The following is a 23,152-nucleotide window of genomic DNA, read 5'->3' on the forward strand; positions in this document are numbered from 1 at the left end:
GGCTGATCCGGGAGACAGCTGGCCCTTGTCCCTTGCAGAAAACCATTTTTTTTGGTTTTCTGCCCTAAAACTCATCGTCGGTCCTCACCCAGCCATCGCGGTCTCCCCATCGCAGCAGGGAGGATGTGCCCACAGCTCAGCCTGAAAGCTGCCTGAGGGGAGAGCAAAGAAAACCCTTTTTATATCCCGGTCTGCTCGCACTCCTTCTCCGTCTCCTCCTCCTCCTTCACTCCCCCTCCCCGCGTGTTGTGTTACAGCCTTTGGGAGGATGGTCCTAATTTTCCTAGCCCCAATGACTCTTCAAACCGCTGAGAGATCTGAAGCGACACCCCTCAGCTCCTTGCTCCTGCCTCCTTTTCGTACCATTTTTTTTTTTTTTTTTACCAGGCCGATTGCCAAACAGGATGATCCAGAGTTGTCCTCTTTGCCTGGAGAGCATAAATACCACTGGGGAGCTCTGCGAGACCGCAGTTGGTACTAGCTGCTGAGCTGAGACCTTGCACTCCCTGCACCTCCTCGGGCTTATTTCATCCTTTTCCCCCTCCTCATTTAAATAGTTCAGATCTATAATTTATTTTCCACAAGCAGGCTTGGAGGAGCTACAACTTCGTGGGGACTTGGAAGTGCTCGGCAAGGTGAGTGAAAGCTTTGGTCCCGGCTTCTGAGATGTGGTTTGGGTGTGTGTGTATGGGAGAAATGGCTCTGTCAAGTAGGCACAATTTTCATAACTTCTCCAAATTGCTCCCTGCGTGGTACAAAACAGCACAATGCCCTCTGAGCTGCACTTAGGTGCGCTTTGCAGGGTAACGCAAGGTTAATATGCATTAATCTCGAATGAATGGGAAGAGGTTGCAAGTAGAGGAACAGATAGATAATAGATAATTTTTATTTGAAATAATATTTAAAAAAAATATCTAAGGGATGCTGTAGCAGCCTCTATGAGTTGGCAACCCACAGGCATATCTAGTCTGCTCCAGGAAGCCAGTGTTTGTGCAACTCTGCTCCAAAGTCCTGTCTAGAAGGAATTCCACGGTGTTGTCACATGTTGTGTCTGTTACCAGTGGGTTTTCCGTGTGGTTTTGCATAGAAACTCACCCACTTGAGTTCTGTGGAAAGGATTGTAATGACAGATCTAGATGTTTTTGCCCGTGGCCTTGAAGATGCGGGATTTGTGGTGTACTCTGTGCAGACTGTGTTATGTCCTGAGTCAAGGAACTTGTCATCCTACTTTTCTTCTGAAGCCAGGGCAATATTTTAAGGCATGAAAGGCGTGGATGACCTGGGATGCAATGCATGGAGCACACTGTGGCTTTGTCGCTGGACTGCTTTGCACAGGTTAAAAGCCGATCCCAGGTGAACTCCCTGCTGCTTTGCTATTTTAGATGCTCTGCTGGCATCCCGTGCCAACTCCTGCATTTCCCTGCAGCACCAGCTTGCCCCAAGTATAATTCCACAGGTGTCGGGGTGTTTTGGCTGCAGACGTTACCCGTAATGAGGAGTAGAGACCCACTTGTGCGCTTCCCCAGGGAGGCAGCTAAAGATCAACAGCTGTGCGGTGCTAAGGGAAACGAGGACGTAAGGAAATACAGGAGGCAGCGCCGCATGCCAGCCTCCGAACGCTGCCAGCCCTTCTGCTTTCTGTGACATGCAGGCACCGTCCCCGAGCTGGGGAAATAGCTTTCTAAAAATAATCTTTTCCAAAGTCCGGCGCTGCTTTTTAACTTCTTCAGACCCCAGAAGAAGGCCTCCCCTTTGTCCCCAGCTCGGCCGTGCCTTGCAGCGTATTCGGGAGTCGCTTTCTGCCGACTCACTGGTTTCTGATTGCTCCCAGATGTTTACCTGGCACCAGCATCAGGGGCCTGATGCGTTTAAAGGGAGGCTGCGCTGATGCTTCTCTCGAACCTTTGAAAACAACAACAGAGACTTGCTCAGCTGACTGTCAGCTGATAATTCTCCTTGAATAATGTCAAATCCCAACTCAAATATGCTTTCAATCTGCCCTAACGAGGAGTTTCGAGTGCAGCCCCCGAGGCTGTGCCTCAGCTCTGCAGGGCACTTGAGCTGGCTGAGCTCTAACACATGGCCCAGTGTTTTGTTGCACCTGGCCGTGAGGATATTAGGGGAGGCAAGCAGATGGACATCTGAAATCAATGAGAGCTTTCTGAAATGTGAGCATCTATCTGCTGCTTCCAATTAATCTCTGGGAGGGGAGCTCTTCGCTCCCTGTCCCGCTCCCATCACGTCACCCTGCCTTTGGACGCTCGCTGCTGACTGCTCTCCACCTGGACCCGAAGCAGGAAAGGGGGCTTGAACACCCAAAGTGAAAGATGCACTAAAATTACCTAATTTTAGAGAGGTGCAAAACACCCTTGAGCTCGCAAGCGAGATAGAAGGAGGACCATCCCGGGGAATAATGCACCATCTGTTGCAGGGCTCCAGCTGGCGGTCGAAACCAGACGCGTTGGCTTGGTCGCGGAGCCGTGAGTGGGGCAGATCCTCTGGGCTTTCCGGATGGCCCAGCTGATTTTTCAGGCTGCACTTTCTGTAAGTTCAGTGTTTGCCTTAGATGGGTGGTGGATACGGGCTCCTATTTAGCGGAGGGCACCCGGCCAAATGAAGGGGTACAACTGCAGCCTATGTTGGCTGTCTGTTTCTGCCCGCTCTACCTACAGGGCAGGCTGCAGTTAAAATTGCTCACGCTAAATGGCCGCATTGTGAAGGGCTGTGGCAGCGCATCTATTTTTAAACTCTTAGGGAAGTGCCTCAAAGTAGGAATTGTTGCCTGAATTTGGGTCAGACAGTCTACAAAAGCAGCAGCTCGTTTTGCCTCCCCTGCCTCTCTTTAGCCGGGTTAGAAAGTTGGGCTCCTGCTCCGGAGGAGGTAAATGCCAGCAAACAGGGCTGGGAAGAGGATGAGGTTACAGCAGTGTTTGTCCCCAGGCCACCGAGAGCCCTGTCTTTCAGGTGTGCCTGGGGCTGGGGACAAGGCACGTGTGTTCAGCTTGCTCTGCAGAACAGGGAATAATGAGAAGCCGTTACCTAAACTTAACAAATTATATCCCCGCATTGTTCTACGAGGCAAAAGCTTAATGCTCTGCCTGGAGGGAGACAGGCAGCAGCTGGTTTTCATTCTGCCTTATTACAGTAAGGAGTCCCAAACAGGGACTTTTGCTTTTTTTTTTTGTGTAGACACCCTACACTTTTTCCGGGTTTCCTGGTGGGAGTTTTGGGGGCTCCCCGCCTCTGCAAAGCACTTTCGTGCTTGCTGCTCTCCTCCGCAGATGCCGTTGGTTCTGGGGAACGGGGGATTTGGGAATTTATATTTGAGAAGCTTTTCCAGCTGGGAGCTGGAAGGCTCTTCCCTGCCTTGGCCAGCTTCCGACTCATCCTGTCTCGCTGTGTCCAACCCCCGTGTCGCGGGGCTGAAGTTTCTCGAATAGCTCCTGGTGATCTGGGGCTTGTTTCCCGTGTAGGTGTGCTTTCAGCATCTTTTTTTTAAACAGCGTTGTCAAAACTAAATCCTAACCTTGTGTTAATGGCAGAGATGGGGAAGCTTTATTCCAAACTATAGCCTTAAGGAGAGAGATTTTGTGCTTGCACTGTCTGCATAGATGTTTATTGCCTCTTATGGGTTGACTCTGTTCTGGTGGCTCTCGGATCCCGCCTAAAGAGGACTAGATGCTGCAGAGCCCTGCAGCAGCCCATATTCCCTTCCCTGAACAGCTCACGATCCAAATAAAGCCAGCCGAGACGCACAAGGCTCGTTGGACCGAGAAGTCAGGGAGGGGGGGAGAGGAAGGGAGGAATTGCTAGGAAATAGCAGGTGGAGTGGGAGCACCACAGAGCAAGCGCCTCGCAGGGAGGGGACGGGGATTAAGTGCAGCCGTGCAAATGACCAAAAGGACGTCGTCTCTGAGCGGGTCAGCCCTTGGAGCTGGTGCCCAGCAAGCGTGCCTGGGAACAGCTAATCTTCTGGCCGGGGGAGGCCGGGTGCTCCGACTCCTCTCCTCGCCTGCCATAATTCATCTGCCTGGCCGCACTCCCGCCCGCCGTAAGGCGGTGGGGCAGCGTCAGTGAGAACACCCCAGTGCGTCATTCGCCAGCAGGAATTTTGATTGTTCGACGTTACGATGACATTTCGTATAAACAGCTGCCTTCACCGAGTCTGGCAGCTGCTCGGCTGGATGTCTATTGGCAGAGCGGGACCTCCGAAATAGCTCACGCTCATGCCTGACCTCGGCGATCTGGCTTGCTGGGAATTTTACTTTCCCTTTTATTCACATCCGTTCTCCACTTTAACAACCCTTTGGGGGAAAGTAGCTTCAAATGGCTCCCTTTCCCATTTTTAAGGGACACAGGTGGGATTATATGGAGTTGCTGGGCATTGCTGGGTGACACCTGCACCCCTGGCACCCTTGGTGCAGAAGGCACCATCACCATGCCCAGCTAATTCTCACTCCCAGCCCAGTGCCAGTGGAGCTCCCTGGTGTAATAAGCTGAGTTCCCATCATCAAAGGTTGGTGTTCGGGTCTTCCCATCCTTGCAGAGAACAATAACAGCTTAGGCTCTATGTAGTGTTCTTTTTCAAGCAAAAACCTGTGTTTTGTGGCTTCCTTGGCGGGGATCGTACTTGCCAAGAGCTTCTCTGGCACTGTTCTTACTGCCTATTTCTCTCCCAAATCCAGACCTGTGCTGAGCCGTAGGAGTCCCTGAAAGGAAACCCGACTGTTGTCTTCATCTCTGCTTCTGCCAGCTATAGAGGAGGAGCCATGAATCCCGCCCTGCCCTGGATCCTGCCTCTTGGATGTGTACTGCTCCTGGCCACCACAGCCCAATGCTTCGTCTTGACCAACTCGAGTCACCTGGAGAGAATCTTGAGTAAATATCAGGATGGGGAAGCTCACTCCAGATCCAAGAGAGCCATTTTATTTTCGGACAGACAGGAGATATTGATGCTCCACAATAAATTAAGAGGTCAAGTGTATCCATCAGCCTCTAATATGGAATATATGGTGAGTACAGCTTCTGATACCTAGCTTAATTTTTACTTTAAAAAAAAAAATCCTTATGGTGCAAGAGGTGCAGCAAATTTCCTCCAAAGTAAGTTTTTCTCAAGAGGTTTCCTGGAGCAGTTTAATACCAGAGTGAACGATGCTTCAGATCGTTGGACTGTTTTGGTTGGAAAGGGCCACTAACGGGTCATCTAGTCCATCCGCTGCATAGCTTCAGGACTGGTTCCATTATTCATAAACGAGCGTCTGGCCCAGCCCTGGACACATCTCCAGTGATGGCAATTCCACAGCCTGCCTCAGCAGGTTCTTCCATTACTTTAATGTCATAAAAGCATCAAATTTTCCCAAGTGTTTAACCCATGTTTTCCCTGTCACAGCTTTCATACCCTTCTGGTAGTGTTTTGGGATGACACAGTCTGCTCAGAGAAACCTCTGATGGTTGCCATCAGCTACCACCCAGCGCAGCAGATAGCACCTGCCCTTTCATTATATGCTGATCACCAGAGATTATGGGTGTGATGTCCGTGACACTGCTGGGAATCTGCTCAGCTCCTTAGATGAGCCGGGCTCAAGGAATGTGGCTCTATCTGCAGAGAATTTCAGTCCCTGGAAATTGCTGGAAAGGCTCTGGGGAGTTCAGAGGTGGATGGGTCAGTGCTATTGGCTTTCTGCAGCTCAGGAAACCAAAATAAAAGTTTGGTCAATGTATTCCCCCACTTCAGAGGGAGAACTTAAAAGTATTGGTATGAAATATGCCTTTACCATCAACAATTCAGATGAATAGTTTTTCTTCACCTGATGCCAGAGACCCTACTTGGAGCTATTTTTGACAAGCCTTCAAAATATTGTGGGGCCAGAAAATGATGTAGGCAAATAATTTTTTTGTGCCTTTTCCCGGTGTGCAAATATAGTTATGACAGAAACTAGTCTGACTTCAACTGTGTGCTCTTGCTGACAGATTCGATGACTGATGATTTGTTAAGACCACGTTTAAAAGGGTAGGAGGAATAGTACACTGAATGTAATACAAAATTTTTTGCCAGATGTGCTGAAATGAATACTGCAAATGGAAAATTCTGCCTTTTGTGATTGCAGGGGAAAGGGAAAGGGAAGGGAAGAGCAGAGGACAGTAAGGAAGGACAATTGTCCTTCAGTTGCATCCTCCTAGCAGTCACACTGCTGGTGTTGCATCCCACTTCTGTCAGAAAGCACATGCCTTTCTAAGAACCGGTGCTTTGTATCTCTCTTTCTCAGCGGGCTCTCATTCTCCTGCAGGCAGCCTGTAGGATGCTGCCAGGGAAGAGATGATTTGATTAATTTCCAGAGAGTAAACACAAAGCATGAGAAAGCCAAATGTGTTTTGGTTGGCTCTGAGGATCTGAGAGGGCTGCAGTTGCGGACTGTCCACTGGCCGACTGCTATTTACGCTTGCAGCGTGGTTGCGCTTTTATGTTTGTCTTTGCTCAGTGTGCTTTTCTAGTGGTTTTATGGGCGATTGAGGGCAAATGAAAGGGCCTTATATGCTGCGAAGAAAGAAGCTGAGTATAAGATGGTGCTACTTGGAAAGGCTATAATCAGCCTTTCATGTACTCGTGTTTACCCAATATTACTTGGAAATGCAGTGTGTATTCTGAACGTGAATTTCACTTTAATCCTTTGTTCTGCATAGGACATTTCTCATTTGGACTTGCTTAAGAGGATGGTCTGTCTTCAGTACTGTACATAAACTTTTCTCTTTTCCTTTGGTGCCAGTGGGGAGCGTCACAGGCGACGTGTGGCACTAATTTGCGGATAAGGAGGTAGAACATGTGTTCTTGGCCACCAGCCTCCAAACCCTGCCTTGTGAATGTCCTCTCTCCCAGCTCCATATCTGATGTACATAAGTGATCTAGAGCGGCAAAGGCAGCTAATATATACCAGGAAAAAGAGGCATTTATCTACTACAGCATGAACTTTAGTCAGTAAAGGCTATTAATAAGAAAGCAATAGCACAGTGAGTACCATGACTTATCTGGAGATCAAAAGAATTGCTGCATATGCATATAGGATAAAGGTAAAATGGAGTGAAGAAGTGAAGAAAGAAACAGTTTTGCCGGTAGGTTTGTGTAATTAATTGAAAGCTAGCACATATATTGGCTATTAATGGAAAATGAATTACAGACTCTGACACAGACCAGGCATGAGCAGTGTTTATCTTCCTGATGAAGTTGCTCAGATACAGAATCACCTTAACCCTATAGCAGCTTTATGACCAACTCTTTCATTGTGCATTTAGAGTATATAACAGCAGTCATGGCAGTGGGCAGGAGTCAAGACCAAAACAAACTCCTTGTTAATGAGCCCAGAGTAAAAAGAACGTAACTGTTCCTAAGGCATCTTGACCTTTCAAGATGGCTTAGTCAGATGGCTTTCAGCAGTGACGAAAGGCAGAAATCCTTCCTCTTGCGGAGGCTCAAAGACAGATGGATAAAACAAAAGTGTTCTTAGTAAGGACTGCGGGAAGGAAAATAGTTTGTTTTCATGTATAAGGTATCCATCCTTCCTCTGAACTGTAGGGTGGTGACTTTTCTTGTTGGGATGGGATAGTGTTTCTGTGTGGATTAGCAAAGCACTTCCAAGCTTCTGCCAGCTCTTGTCAGTCCTGGACTCTTATGCCACTTGCAAGAGTAAACTGCCAGCGCTGCAAGAAGTCTAAGCTGGGGAGAAAAATGAGAGAGGTGAATTAAGATGGCATACTGTGTGTAGTGTGGGGTTTACAAGCTAGTTAGGCTGAGTATGTAACTCCTTGTGGGATATATTCTTATTAAAGCTGAACCTACAATTTGCATTGTAAGATATGTATGCGATGTGTATATTTTTTCATGTACGGTGTACTGTTGAAAGGCCACTCCAGATTTGCAGGAATAAAAAAAGACGGTCCATGTACTAAATTACTTGGAATCCTATATACCCAAAGGCTTTAAAAAAAACAAAAACAAACAAACAAAAAAAACCAACCAGAATGCTTGAGAATTCCCTCCTATGGGCTAGATGGGTGTTTTCAAAGCAAGGTAGCTGCCTGTAATTACAGCGGTCTGATAACAGAAAAAATCAATGTGAAGGGGGAAAATCTGAATACAAACTTAGCCTGGTGCTTGGAATGCTTTCAAGCCATGTGCTTGTCATCCTCCAAACAGTGAGAAGCAGCTTTGCCAGATCGTTAGAGTGGATTTAAGAAACTGAGCATGGGCATACAATGCCCCTCTGGCTTCAGTAGTCTTCCTAGGTGCTGCTTTGAATATTGGCATAAAGAATTCTTGCAAGCATAGCTGGGAAAGTCTGAAATCTGTTTTTTTTTTTTTTTTTTGATATGTTTATTGCTCTGAAATTATTCCAGGCTCCCGACCGCATTCATGTCTGAGGAGAAATAGGCAAATAACTGCTCTAATTTAAATGGGACGGCTTTGTAATCCGACGCCTGCAGAAATGAGCTTCTCTACTCATCAAGCACAAAGCCATGCAAAGATGTAGCTCATTCCCAATTGCCTGTTGAGTGTCTTTTGTCCGAGTTCATTTATTTTATCCATAGGCATCAAAGGAAGATGTAACACACATGTTCACATCAATTTCCATTTAATGACCTATTGCTCATAACGTCTCTGCATTAAATTAGGAGATTTGGAACGTCTCTGCCTTTCGGGCTGCAAGGAATAATGCTCTGCTAGAAAGTCAGAAGTACGAGCAGTGCGCGGCGTCTTGGGAGAGTTTTTGTGGGTTATGTGTTGGATGGGAAGGCGGGCTGTGGCTGGTCACTGCCTGGTGCAGAAAGTGGGAGACCACAAAAAGCTGTGTGTCTAGGCATGATCGCAACAGTCTGCTCCAAACAGAGGTTTGGAAACGTGTACGTGGTGGGTCAGATACCGCGCACCTTCGAGGTGTTGGAGGGCTGAGGTGGAAAATGGTTTAATTCCCTCTGTCAGAGCTGAATCCACAAGGGGGTTTGCAGAGTGACGTGAACTTGCTCGGCCACTGCTCAGTTCAAAGCCAAGCTGGAGAGCTCAGAGCACCTCTGGGATGTTGCTGGATGTGCTGTGTAATGATAAGCTGTTCTCAGAGCTCTGGGCTCTAAACTCGGTTCAGTCAGTTCACTTTTCCCTTACAAAGACAGTGTAGACGCACCAAGTTCTGGGACACACGGTGTTTTCCTGCCCTTTTAACCAGGGACATGCAGTCCCTCCCCATCCCATCAGTAACTGCCCAAGACTGTGTTCAGATGCTTGTTCAGCATGAGCAATTGTCGGTTTTCAAATGTCTGGGAGCATAAATGCCTCCCAGGTGGGCTCTGACAGGTCCTTTGATGTGTTTGAGATGAGAAGTCGCTTTTCTTATGGAGAAGTTAGGACTGAGGAAGATCAGCTGGTTATGATGTCCAAAGACATCTCTCTCTGGAATGTGAATGGGCTGGAAACACGTTGCAAGGCCTCTCTTCTCTTTGGTTTTATTTGAAGAGATGTGCAATGATATTTTCATCCCAGTGAATTCTGCTTAGGACTGTTCTGAACAGACCAGCTATCACACAATGAGTTCAGGGCATTATCTACCGGATCCAGCAAGTCTGGCCTTTACAACAAATACACTCCTGGGCAGTGAAGCCAATGAAGGCTGTTTTCCTATTTGCCATTGTATCGTATTTGAGCTCTCTTTTGGCTTGTAACTGAGTGATATTCAGTGAGGTCTGATGTCTTTCCCTCAATGGCAGTGCTAATTTGTCACTTCTAACCTGATGCCTGTTTTAACAAGAGTGTTATTGGCTTAACAGCTCTGGGACTTGGCCACCTCTGGGAGTTTGACTGCATCCGTTGGTGGACACAGCAGTTATTCAGGAAGGAGAAGGGGAGGAAGGAGTAAGAGCCTCAGACCCACACTGGCACAGCAGCTACATAATCATCCCTTGCTTGGGGGACTGGTTCAAAAAACTTCAGCTGTGCTCATAGTGGAGGGCAGGTGTACATCCACAGCTGGAGTCCCAGCTGGTGGGAAAGCTAGGAAAAGTCAAAATATTAAGGACAATGTATGGAAAATCATATGTTGGGCACTTACTGCATATTACGTCTTGCAGATCTCAAATATAGGTGTCATGAAAAAGCACTGGGATCTCAGATTTTTATTTTTTTTTTTTTTGACTGGATTAGAAAAACACCTGTCAAGAATGTCTTACTGTATTTTAGGGTGGAGAGTCCAGGTGGGTTCTTGAGGTCTTGCCAGGTCTGTTTTCTCTTGACCTATCCAGACCTTCTCTTAAGAAGCATGGCATCAAGGACAAAAAGTGCCTTGCATTTCCATGGCAGGGGGACATCCTGAGGAGCTTGCTCTTAGGTCGCAGCACGTCATTAAAATGTACCAAACTCAGAAGGACAGGTCAGACCCCAGGAGTGAGCTGTAATGTAGTCTCTTTCTCTCCTAATTGCTGTTGATTGGCTCTCTTGATCTAACAAACTTAAGAGGAGAAACTGACCTATTCTTTTTCTTTCCCCACCTGCTGCAGACCTGGGATGAAGAGCTGGAAAGATCAGCCCACTCTTGGGCTCAGAAGTGCGTGTGGGATCATGGGCCGAGTGACCTCATCCGGTCAATTGGACAGAACCTGGCGGTTCACTGGGGCAGGTAAGAGCTGGGAAGCTCCTCACTAATTGCAAAGAGCAATTTATGGGCCCTCCCAGCCAGTGTGAAAGGTCTGCCTTGCTACTGATGTAATTCTTTTGGTTTTCTCTTACTGTATTTCCCATAAATATTTACTCAGCTCCTAATTTCTCTTTACTGAAACAGCTCTGCAGTTTTTCTTTTCATCTTCCTGTGGAAGATTTTTAACTGAGAGTTGTTAATCCAGCTAGGAGAGATGAAGTTAATGCTTCCAAATGGATTTGCCTCTCCATCTGGTGGTGAAATTCGTTTATTGTTATGCCCCTGTAATCAAGTGTGTTGTAGGCTAACACTGCTTTATAAAGCAAATATTTTGTATGTGCTCAGCTACCTTAATGGGTCAAAATGCTGTTATGCTTGTACGTCAGGTAGAACTTGGTTGAAAGCAATGGAAATTTGCTTGTGTGAAATTGGCCTGATATAGAAATTGGGCCCATTTTTGTTGGCAGAATCAAATGATTGGAAAGTCGAGTGGTTAATCCATTGGAAACAAAGTTAAAAGATCAGGCTGTTCTTGGCTCTCCTACAAGTACTCAAGATGGCCATGGGTTATTGATGGAGGTAGATCCAATCTTGCTCCCATTGCAATCACTGAGAGGAAAAAGAAATCAGATTTATCTCAGTTTTTTCAGGAACGGGCCATAACTTGATTGCCTCAATTTCCTCTTCTCTGAAATAGGACTCGGAAAGTATTCACTTAATGACATCAGGAGATTAATGTTTTTAAAATACTTCTAATGAATGATTTTTAATGAAGAGTTGGCTGAAAGAACAAACTACACTTGGTAATGATGTCATTTGTATTTCTGGCTGCCTGCTTCATGTGAGCTGTTGAAAGCAATAAAAAGTAGTGGGTTTGAAGCGCTCTTCTGCTTTTGTACAGAGTTTGCAGAGTGCTGTTTGCTCACTGTGTACATAACGTGCAAAATGCAAATGAATTCCTCCAGATAATTTTAACGCCATTCACGTTCCCCCAAACGGCACAAGTAGCTCAGTGCTGCAAGGTTTCGTGCACAGTTTGCACAAAGTACGTGCAGCGTGTGCCTGGAGAATTGCTGCAATGACAGCAGGGTAGGCGTGCAGTGCTCCAAGTGCTCTGCACTAACCCTTGGTGTGATGTGAGTGTGAAAAGCTCACTCGCTTTCAAAGGTCTTACAGTAGGATCTCCTAATGGACTTCCAGATTTAGCAAATTGCCTGGTGGTAAAATAGGTACACGATGGCTTTTGGTTTAAGTTGGTTGGCAAACCTTAACTTCTGTTTACTTTCAAAATACAACTTTCTGCCAAACTAGAAGTTTTTTGTAGTTGGGTGGAAAAGCCAGGAGGACATTTCAGGTCAGCAACATTTGAAGAACATGTCAAACCTATAAATAATACAGAAAGTCAGACTGTGATGTGAATTTTGGGGAAGAAATCACCTTTAACATTTTCAGTGAGATTTTTTTTTCCCCTGATTTTCAGGTCACGATACTGTTGTTTTTGTTTTTTAAGCAACGCCTTCTCAATGAGTGGAACTTGCCTTGATAAATTTTTATATAAAATCAGCAATCGTGATTAAAAAAAAAAATCTGACTTTGCAATGCAATATGCTGGGAGGCTACAGATGCTGTTTGAAAACTTGTAACAGAGATTGGTGATCTAAGCTGTGCCTGGCTTTTGCTCCTTCAGGTATCGCTCTCCAGCTTTCCATGTCCAGTCTTGGTACGACGAAGTCAAGGACTACACGTACCCATATCCTCACGAGTGCAACCCGTGGTGCCCAGATAAATGCACTGGCTCCATGTGCACGCATTACACCCAGGTAAGAGATGGATTTGTATTTATCCTCTCTGCAGCCCCTCCATGTCCCATTGTCACTGCAACGTGCCCACAGCTTGCTTGTTTTCAATGCATGCCTTGCCTTGCAGATAGTCTGGGCCACAACAAACAGGATCGGCTGTGCCGTGAACGTCTGCAAGAGGATGAACGTCTGGGGAGAGATCTGGGAGAATGCTGTCTACCTGGTCTGCAACTACTCGCCCAAGTAAGATGGATGGGCTGGGCTCCCTCCAGCTTTCCTAAAACCCTGCGCTGGCAGGTTGCTTAACTAGCCCAGGATCTGGGGAAGAGATTTCAGGCAGTCTAGACTGGTGGTTGTGGCTTTAAATTTTCTCTTTAGACTGCAGCACAGGGCTGGTTCAAGACTTCTGAGCATTGCCTGGAAAACTGAATGAGGGGCTGGGGCCAGGCCGGAGCTTTGATGTTGCTGCCATGGGAAGGAGGAGCAGGGGATGGCAAGGATGGAGCTGGAGAGCGCTGCCAAGCGAGGCTTGCTCTCTCTGCAGCTGGGAGAGGACAGGGCTGGTGATTAACACTGCCGGCCTCCTTTCCAGCAGTAGCCTCTGTACCCCAGCCCTACTGCTGGCACAGGAGAAGTAGGCTTGCTTACGATTAAAACAACAAACGAATGAAATAGGGTAATCTCTACAAGCAAATGGAATGGCTTGGAGAGCATCTGTTTACATGGCAGAATAGCACCAAGAAACAAAGTGTGTGGGTACAAAGCCGGCAGCCAAATCCAGAGCTTTGCAAGGAGCTTGTAGCACGATCTGGGCAGCAGCATCCTGTGGGCGGGTAGTCTAAGCCCCTCTCCCTGCATTAGCTACTGAGCACGTGATGCTCCTGGGAAATTCGGTGGGGTTTAATAACCTGCTCCATGCATAAGATTGTGCCATCCCCAACGGAGTGCCCCTCGCAGGCTGGGCTCCTTTGTGCATCATCCTTTCAGGGCTGCTGGATGGAAAAATACTTTATTTCTGCTGTTTCTGCTTAATCTCTTTTCTCTGGCATCTGTGTGCGTTGTCCTCATCTAGCCTCATAGGTGGAGACAGCTGAAAGAGCAATAACCAAAGGGTTCAGAGCCATGGACTGAACTCCAGCTCCTTGAACTTCCTCAGCCCCTAATACTTGCAATAGAGAGGGACAAAGAGGGATTTTTGTTTCCGGGTAGTTTCTTGAGAAACTGTGGTAACCCACTGATTTACTCCTGTGTACTAAATCACAGTATTTGAAGTAGAGTTTAATATAAAGATGATATTGCACACAAATCATTAAGTAAACCCCTAAAATCAGCATCTTGGAGGTGAAATGAGAAGGAACGTTTTTCTTACAAGGTTTTCCTGGTCTAGCTGGTTAGCCTTTGCTTAGTTACTCTGGACTGGGGCAAAGTTTCTGCAGCTTCAGAGGCAAAATTGCTAGCAGGGCTGGTGAGGAGGAAGCACTAAGTGCTGCTCTGCTTCCCAGATGGTCTGGAATTGGGCAGGGGGAGGCATGGATTTCTGCAATTTGCTCTTTGGAAATGGTTCCAGATGGAAAATAGAGAAGCTTTTAAATGGCAAGAGCTGTGCTCCTGCCTGGCCTGTGCAGCTGCATGGGGGGGTTGCAGAAAATGCTGGGAGACTGGTGGCTTTGATGCACAAGAAAGCTGAAGTCAAGTGTGGGATGGAAAGAGAGGAGACAGGCTGTCTTTTCTACATTTTCCTTCACAAGTAGAGCAGAAACACTTGTTTTTCCCACACCCATAGTGCCGGTGGTTGAAAGATTTCGGGCCAGGGCTTGGATGGGTATTTGGGTGTCTGACAGGCATACCTTTCTCCTGTCCTTGCAGGGGCAACTGGATCGGCGAAGCCCCGTACAAGAACGGCCGCCCCTGCTCCGAGTGCCCCCCCAGCTACGGAGGAGGCTGCCAGAACAACCTCTGCTACAAAGGTGTGTGGGGTTTGGGGACTGGATGCTTTGCTCCCAGCACCCTCCTGCCTGGGGGAGAAGCTGGAGCCAGCTTTCACCTGGAAACTTTTAATTGGAAGTAGTCACAGCTTTCAATTACCCACCCTTACTATTTAGACATCACAGCGTAACAGTAAATCACCGGCTGTGGCCGACACAGAAAGGCTCTGAGCTGTTTAAAGTTCCCAGCTCGGATTCGGCGTGAAAATGTGAGCGAGCGCTGGGGTGGAGGGAAGTGACTCCGCGTTTGCGTGGGTTTGGCTGGGGACCTGGGGCAGGATTTCAGTGGCTGGCCCTGTCCTCGCGGGGTTTGTTTGGGAAGGGAATGTTCTCCAGCGCTTACTGGAGGCGATGTGGGTGGGCAGAGCTTGGCTGCCCACCCCGCTCCTTCAGGGGCCAGGGACGCAGTGCTTCCCTCCCCGTTTTTTTTCCTTTTTTCTTTTTTTTTTTCCCTCCCCACCTTGGTTTTCACGGCTGCCAAACGAACACAGCAATTCGTGTCTCTTGGAGGAGAGGAGGAGCTCTCTTGGAATAGTTTGATGGACAGAAAGTGAAAAATATTTTTATTGCTGCGAAATGTCCAATGAAGCAGTGCTGCTCCCTTACCATGCAGGATTTTCTCGGGCCATGCATCAAGGGCCTTTTTTTTTTTTTTTTTTTCCCTCCCATGTGTTTTCCTTCATGAAGAACTGGGATTTCAGAAACAGGCAAGCTCCCTGGAGGCTTCCCAGAGCAGAAGCTTCTGTTGCTGCATTTATCACTTTTTGCCTGGGGCTGGGAGGAGCCCTTGGGGAGCAGGTGGGAGCCAGAGAGCTCCCTTTCTCCCTGCTGTTTTTCCTCAAAGCCCCTGCAGCTCCACCATCCATCGCCCCCCTCCCTATTGCTGAGGATGAAAGCAGGGTCAGGTTTTGTGGAGGGCCAGCTGAGCAGAATTAATTTTGCTGGCTCCGTTTCCAAAATCCCTCTGCCTGGCTGCACCAGCGGCTTGTTCTGCAGGGGCGGGGGGCACTGTGGGAGCTTTACTGGAGGACCAGCTGAAGCTGTGCTGATGGGGGGCAGTTTGAAGAGCAGAAAGGTGTTAGCCACCTTCCCAAATGCTCTCTTTTTGCAAGGTGTTCAGCACTCTTGTTCATTAATTAGTCTAGATCATTTCAAACCTTTATTGTGAGATGCTATAAATTCCGCTTCATGCGGAGCTCGCTGGAGAAGCACATCTCCTCTCCTGGTGCTGTACTTGCCCTGGCAATGGTCCTGCGCTGCATTTAACTTCTGTTTTTAAGTTTCCCACTATTTAAAAGCAGATCCTTGTCAAACCAAATTTTCTCCCTCCAAAAAGGAACCTGACTTCCTTGTTGATGTGAACGCTCTGTAATTATTTTTAATCCTCCTTTCTAACAAGATTACCGTTACGAGGACACCTTCATCACTGAGACAGACGAGACTAACGAAGTGGAGACTCCACAAATTTCAGAGCAGAAACCCGTGTGGTTCCACCCTCCGGAGAACAAGCCCAGCAAACCTGTCAAGCCCAAGAAAACCTCCCCAGAGACCTATATGAGTAAGGCGGCCTCTTTCTTTTTTTTTTTTTTTTCTACCAAAAACAGGGAGCAAAGCTTTCAAAAGCCCCTTGTGCCTTCTGCACATCAATCTGCAATACCTATCTGTTCTTTCAAGTCTGCCCTTAAAGACATCTTAAGGAAGTACCAGTGAACTGAAGGCCCCCAGGTCGGTAGTCGATTTTGGAAATATCGGTTTGGTTTCCCATTTAAAAGACTCTAAATTCAGCAGTTACCCTCTTTGCATCTTTTCTGGGGATTTTGATTGGTTTCCTTTTTATGTCTTGCTTGGGAAGATTTCTGAAGATGTTTGTGGAGTTGGTAGTACTTCCTCGGTTGTTTTCTAATCACTGTTAATTAAAAGAGAGTTATTCTGAAAACAAGGCGAGGCAAGCAAATGCATCCTTTTCAAGTTTATCTACTAACATCTTGTGAGTCTGTAATTAAACGGAGAATGAGAGCTCTGGCTGCAGACTTCAGGCTGTAAATCAAAGCCTTTGGCTGTCAAATGTTTCTTCCCTGTTAATATTCCCAAAGACACCTGTCTTGGGCGAACAGTTCAAGAAGCAACAGCTCCAGGCTGCTCAGTCTGCAATAAGATTTTATCTTACTGCAGTAAAGACCTCCAGCAAAGATGTACAGTGGCTGCCCATCACTGCAGCCCAAAAGCAGGCTGTCTCTTTCGTCTTACAGCGTAGCTTTATTTCCACTTTTTTTTTTCTTCTTCCAGCACAAGTCATTACCTGTGAGACCAAGATGAGAGACAAATGCAGAGGCTCAACATGCAACAGGTAATGTTTTATTGATACCTCTTGGATCTGTGCAGGAAAAAAAATGGTCTAAAAATTAGCAGGTTCTTGCAAACAAGGTGTAGTCTATACTATATATTTTTGCAACTATCTAGGCAGGTCTCTTTGCAAAAAGCCTTAATTTCTCTCAGTTCAAAGCCTACAGCCAAGCCTACCAGTAAGGTGACTCAGATTTTTTTTTTATGCAACTATCATGGCCCACAGTTCCAGGTGTCCAGAATCATTTAATAAATCTTGGCAGAGTCACTTTTGAGCCTTTCTTGTGCATTCCACCACCGTCCAAGCCAGACCAATAATTCATGGCTTGTCCCCTCCCAGGCAGTCAAGAACTTCTGGTTAAGGCTTCTGCAAAGAACAGGACAGTTTATCACTTGGAGAAAAAACAAATCCACAGAATCTAAATATTGGTCGGGTTTTTAAGGAGGGTGGAGAAACTGTCTTAAAAAGTAGCTATTTTGCAATCTTGTTTTTAAATTGGAAGAGTTACGTGAAATGAATGGAATGACTATTAAATGAAATAGAGTCAAAGTCTGTTTTTCTTGAATTGTTTTTTCGCCACTCTCAAAGATATATATCTTTACTAGGTATTTGTGCCCAGCTGGCTGCTTGTACAGTAAGGGAAAGATCTTTGGAACATTTTATTATGAGAGTGTAAGTACCTTTCAATAGCTCATAGATGCAATTTGTGGGGAGTTAGTGGTAATAACAGAAATGGGAAATGCCAACAATTCTAGTGTAATTTGGCTTTCCATATTCTCCAGTTGTGGTGCTGTAAACGGGTGCTAATAAAGATTATCTGTATTTTCCTCATCTTAGTGATGAAAAAAGAAGCAGTCTGGAAAGGCAAAAGGACTCCAGACTTGATTTTGTCATAAATGCCCTTAATGCGCAATAAAACCCATGGAAAGTGAGGGATAGGGATAAATAGACAGCTCTTACAAAGCGTTCCTCATTAGTGTGGGCAAATGTCATGCTGAACTGAAACTTCATACTACAAACACTGTAAAAATGTTGTAACTAAATATTTTGGGAAGATTTGTTGGATCTTGAACTAGCACAATAATTTACAAATAAGGCATGGCACTGTTTCCCCATCAAAACTCCTGCTGGAGTGAAGGAAGGTTGAAGATGAAAGGGTACTTGCGTAAAGCATGTTTGCTTCCCCATTCTTGCTCCTTGTGTGTGACTACATCGCCCATGATACGTTTTGCCCTGCAACTTCTGTGATTGCAGACAGCCTCCTCCTCCAAGTGGTTTCAGCAGAAATATTTTGGGTTTTAATATTCTGTTGAGAACTGGAAATATTTCATACTGGTTGTTAATTTCCAAAGCTGCTTTTTATTTTTATCTTTTTTTCCTAAATTATATGTAAGTGTATGGTTATGTTATTTAAAAAAAAAAAAGTTTGTCATTCAACCAAGCAGCGCTTAAAATAATTGTAATAATAACAAAAGAGTAAGGTTATGTTGGGAGAGTAAGATTTAACAACTAGATTCCAAAGGGGTGTATTCAGTTTATTTTCCATTTGGCACTTTGGTTGGTGGTTCATTTCTTCATTTCTTTTTTTTTTGCACAGTGGTTGGTCAGTGCTGTCCTGTGAATGAGATTTATTTCACATACTGTTTGTTGTGCTCTTCTCAGTCATCAAGCATATGTCGTGCTGCAATTCATTATGGCATCCTGGACAATAAAGGAGGACTGGTGGATATCACGAGGAAGGGGAGGACACCAGCTTTTGTGAAGTCTACCAGGAATGGTGTGGAGTCTTTCAGGTACTACCTCTGTGAAAAAAGTGTTTGTATTTGCTTTAAATATATGCAAATGTTCAGTCATCTTTGTTACTTGTATATAGACATAGTGCTTTAAGTAATTTTAGTATGCTTATTTTTTTAATACGTATTTTTTCTTGTTTTGCAGGAAAAGTAAACCTTCAAATGCATTCATGGTTTCCAAAGTCACAAGTAAGTTTTAAGTTTGTAAAGCTGAGAAGAAACCATTGTTGCTAGAGTTTTATGAGATGCTTGAAAACATCACTCCATGCAGTGCTCTTTTTCATTTTATGAGATCATGTCCAGTGGCTCCGTACCATGGGTCTGGAAACTACATAACTACATGGCTGTAACAAAAATACACTGTTTTGTGGGTCAGCTCTTTTGAAAGCTTTGACCTTTTGAAGACCGCCTTGTAGTAAGGCAGCAGGACTTCTGTGGGAGAGCTGCTCAGCCCCTTCCTGGGTGCATGCTGCTGGTAAAGGAGCCAGTGGCTTTCATCCTGGTGCCCTCACCTGGACGTGGGTCTCCCAGGGTTGCTGCATGCCTATGACTTGTATTTTCTGCAGCTGCTCCGTTTTTTGGTCTAGTAATTTCCTTCTCTGTATTTATTTCCACAGCACAGACACTGGATTGCTACACGACAGTAGCTGAGCTGTGCCAGTTCAAGAAACCTGCAACCCATTGCCCAAGGTAACTGCATGCCTCGAGCAAATTTGTGCTCAGCTTAAATCTGCACTGCTCGGGGCAGGGACGGGTGAACAGAGGAGGAGGGATGCTGAGAGCCCCAAATCTGAGAGCTTTTGGGAACAGTGTGCTTCCTCCTGCCACTGTGCTTTTCTCCCAAGTGTGTTTTCAGCATGGGCAGGCACATGGACACTGTGGTGGAAAACATGTTGAGTTTTTGGGTTGTTACAGTAACACAGAAGTCAGGCTACGCAATCCTGTTTCAGTGAGACCATGTCTGGAGTGCTGTTACTCTCCTGCACTTGCCGGTTGTTGTGTTTGTTTGTTTGTTGTTTTTAATGTGGTTTTCCCTTCTACCTTAAAATGCGGAGGAAGTTTGCTCCAGAAAGCTGCCTTGTGCAGGTGTAAGTCATGGTAGAGGACAGGGGCACAAATTCATGCAAATCATAATGTGCAGAGCATTCTGCAAAAATATAAACACTCCCCTCTGAAAAAGTCATAAAAGACTAATTGCTCTTTTACTTGTCTAAACCCCTGTGTAAAAGACTAATTGCTCTTTTACTTGTCTAAACCCCTGTGTTTGCAGTTCGGTAGTAACTACCAAAAGTCATCTGAGGGGAACAAATAATTAGATTCACTGTTGCCACCTGCAGACCAGATGCAGGCACTTGAAATCTCCGAAGAATGCAGCTTGCTTTCCTGTTGAGCCTTGGTATAGAGAATAAATCTGAATAAATTGTTTTCTAGGATTTATTGTCCAGCCCACTGTAAAGACGAGCCATCATACTGGGCACCGGTGTTTGGCACAAACATCTATGCAGATGTGAGTATGCTCCTTTCCCTGGTGACCCTGTGTAACACGATGTCTGTATTGCAGAGCGGGGCTTACTCTGTGATTTAGGAAGGGATTAAAACTCCCCGTGACCGCTGCAGTGTGGGGTTGGGGTAGATGGGGATGAAGGAAGAAGTGGCACCAACAAAGTGCATCAGTGACAATAAGGGGCTGGAATCGATGGGCTTGGGGAGCCCCTCCAGTTTCTGGTGCTGACTTCTTCTGGACTTGGGTGGGTCCCTTAACTGCCCTGTGCCTTAGGGGCGATGGATCCAAGAGAGTGGTAGTGCTTGCTCGCCTTGGTAAAGCACTGCCTTGGTTTGGAGATCTACAGATGAACATCAAAGGGCTTATATTATATACACTGCATATACAACCACACTATGTTTTTGGCAGAAAGAGCCTGTCTTCTCCCTCCCTTCTCCTCTTTCTGGGAGCTGAACAGTGTTTTTGAGCAGCTGGGACACGGCATGGAGCAGTGGAAAGAAAGCATTCGAGTTGGTTTTATCGGTTTGTTTTTCTAAACTCTGCTCGTGGGGATGAGCAGAGACTTGATGCTAAAACTAGGCAGACAGTCATTTTCTTGAAATCTCTTAATATTAGGCCTCTAAAAACTGGGTTTCAACATTTTTCCATTTGTGGGTGCCTCTTTTTTTCCTGTCGGAGATTGTCTTTGGAAATGTCAGCTCTCTCAGGCTGGTGTCTAGCCTGTAGGAACATGCTTTGGGGCTGATCGTGGGTCCCAGTGAGGGCCTACATCCCCAGCTGGGGGTCTGCATGGAGCTTTGCAGACTCCTGAGAAAAACATCCTGGGGGAATCACACAACAGTTTGGGAAAAGCCATTGAGAAAGTGATTTTTAAGTAACTTTTGTATTTTACTTGGGACCATTTTTATTTTATTTTTTAATAGAGACACAAACAAGTTAGCCTCGACAAGCTCATATGCAAATCCATCGCACAGCTGTTGCCCCGTGGTATCTGCCTCTGTGCGTGCTCTGACCTGCAGGAAATGGGAAATAGTTTTCCTTTTCTTTTACTGAAGACAAAACTACCTCAGATTACCCCTGAATGGGGTCTGCAATTACAAGGTTTTAGGTGAGGACCAGCATCCTGGGCTGGCATTGCTTCGCTATTTGTACTGACGCAGAAGGATTAGTGTCCTTTAACGAAGGACAAGCTCTATTTCCTACTGTCCCCTCTGGTTATTGTGTTTCATAAACTGGGGTGTGGACCGTGATTTGGGAGAGGAAAAAAAAAAAAAAAGGAAAACGTTTTTGGCCACCTCTTAGAGGGCTTGGTTAACCGTTTTCTGGGCTACTGTGCTAATGGTGTGCTGCAGGTCTAACAGGGAAAACACTTCAGATTTTAGCAGAATGAGGGGTTGGTAGCAAAACAGATTAAAAAAAAAAAAAAAAGAATCCAGCAGGGGAAAAAAAGGAGTTTGAGGAGGGTGTGAAACATGTTACAAAGGAGAAGGCATTGATGCTGATGAGTGCTCAGGCTGGAAAGCTGACCACGTAAACAGGCATGATATGCAGGGAGAATTTGAGCAATGCCTTTTTCCGCTGGGCATGGACTGTGTGGGATGCCCTCTGGGAGGGGATGCTGTGAATTAACCCGAGCCTGCGGCTAGGAAATAATTAAAGCAGAAAATGAGCTGGATGAGACAAGTGCGAATCTTCTGGGAGGGTTGCAAGGCTCCACATCTGGAGTGTAGGGCCTTCATGGCCCTGGGGGAATTGCGCCCCAACCGTTTCTTCTCCAATAAGTGATCTAAAAGAAAATGAAGTGTTTTGTGCTGTCTCTGATCTGTGCTCCCTCCAGGTGCCCTCTGGCCTCTTAGCACCTTCACCAAAGCATTGATTTGCTAAATGCTCTAACAGCTAAGGAGTCCGTAGTCCCAGAAGTGGTGACAAAAACGCTTGGCTAGTCTAGGGAAGTGTGTTTAGATGAGGTGAGGAATGGGTGGACTGATGTGTCCAAGAAGCTGGGGTACTCGGGAGCAGTGGCAGAATGACGAGGCACAGCAGTCAGAACCACAAAGGGTTCATGGAACAGGGATATAGAGGAGCCTTGAAATCTGGGGTAAAGGAACAAAATGCACTCAAGTATGCCATGGGAAAAGTTCATGCCCAAATCCCAGGTCTATCCACAGAATGGTGTCCTCCCAGGGCTGAAATTAGTGGCGACAAGCAGCCTGCTGGGGAACAGAAAATTTGTTACTCATGTTCCCATGTTGTGGCTTTATGGGTCTGTAGGGATCTCTGGATTATAATCATCAGTAATGTCACTGAAGATGGTGGGAGTGTCCCTGGAATACACAGAGGTACCATCGGTACTGGGACACTCAGAGTTCCTTCTCTGGGGTCAATTACTTTTGACCTCGCATGGTCAACCTCATGGTGAGGTTTCTGAATTGGAAAATGAGAGGAAAAAAAATGTCTCTGAACACATGACTGTGCTTAGGAGGTAGCTCAGCTTTTGCTGATATGAACAGAGCCAGATCTGGGGGATGCTGGAGCTGTGTGAACACCTAGGGGTCTTTACTTAGGCTGTAGAAAAGCTTTTATGTTCTGCAAGGTGCCGTCACCTGCCTGGCTCTTAGTGTGCAACACCGCAAGGGAAACACTTCCTCATCCCTGCTCAGGAGCCCTATGGAGCTGGGAGAGGAAACGGCTCTCTGCTCTTGAGATAAGGTCCTTTATCCACAACTGTGCTGCAATTAGTTGGAGGAGGACAGATCACTTAACGAAAGAGACCTTTATCATCAGAGTAAACCAGGCTGGGTGGCTCGGCCCTCACGTGATAGGAACTTTATGATTAAACCAGTCACACTAATGAAGAAATTATGGGTGATTAAATTCATAGTCACGGATCATTGCTAATAGCCAACCATAAAAAACTGTTGTCATTTTATTGGGGTATGCCTCAGAGTTCACTTCATCAGGAAATGCTCTCAGAGCATCCCGAGAGGCCTGTGTGATGCTGAGGCAGACGTGAAGGGGCTACGCGATGGAAAGCCATTGCGTTGTCTGGGCAGC

General features: G+C 46.2%; 1 protein-coding gene across 2 annotated transcripts in view; it reads left to right on the top strand.

Moving 5' to 3' along the window:
* The first annotated feature begins 311 nt into the window (after positions 1-311).
* The window catches only part of CRISPLD2 (cysteine rich secretory protein LCCL domain containing 2), a 29,686-nt gene continuing 6,845 nt past the window's right edge, over positions 312-23,152 (top strand). Inside the window, exons 1-14 of one of the 2 annotated variants that reach the window (XM_083851858.1) lie at positions 312-635; positions 2,432-2,544; positions 4,686-5,012; positions 10,537-10,655; positions 12,361-12,493; positions 12,600-12,715; positions 14,339-14,439; positions 15,857-16,015; positions 16,744-16,804; positions 17,407-17,473; positions 18,464-18,594; positions 18,740-18,783; positions 19,212-19,284; positions 20,026-20,101. In XM_083851858.1, coding sequence (XP_083707984.1) covers positions 4,770-5,012; positions 10,537-10,655; positions 12,361-12,493; positions 12,600-12,715; positions 14,339-14,439; positions 15,857-16,015; positions 16,744-16,804; positions 17,407-17,473; positions 18,464-18,594; positions 18,740-18,783; positions 19,212-19,284; positions 20,026-20,101 — 1,323 coding nt within the window. In that variant the 5' untranslated portion in view covers positions 312-635; positions 2,432-2,544; positions 4,686-4,769. The remainder of the gene's footprint in view (positions 636-2,431; positions 2,545-4,685; positions 5,013-10,536; positions 10,656-12,360; positions 12,494-12,599; positions 12,716-14,338; positions 14,440-15,856; positions 16,016-16,743; positions 16,805-17,406; positions 17,474-18,463; positions 18,595-18,739; positions 18,784-19,211; positions 19,285-20,025; positions 20,102-23,152) is intronic. The other variant, XM_083851857.1, reaches the window with a different exon arrangement.

Source organism: Anser anser (genome assembly GCF_964211835.1).
Source record: "Anser anser genome assembly, chromosome: 11".
Classification (NCBI taxonomy): domain Eukaryota; kingdom Metazoa; phylum Chordata; class Aves; order Anseriformes; family Anatidae; genus Anser; species Anser anser.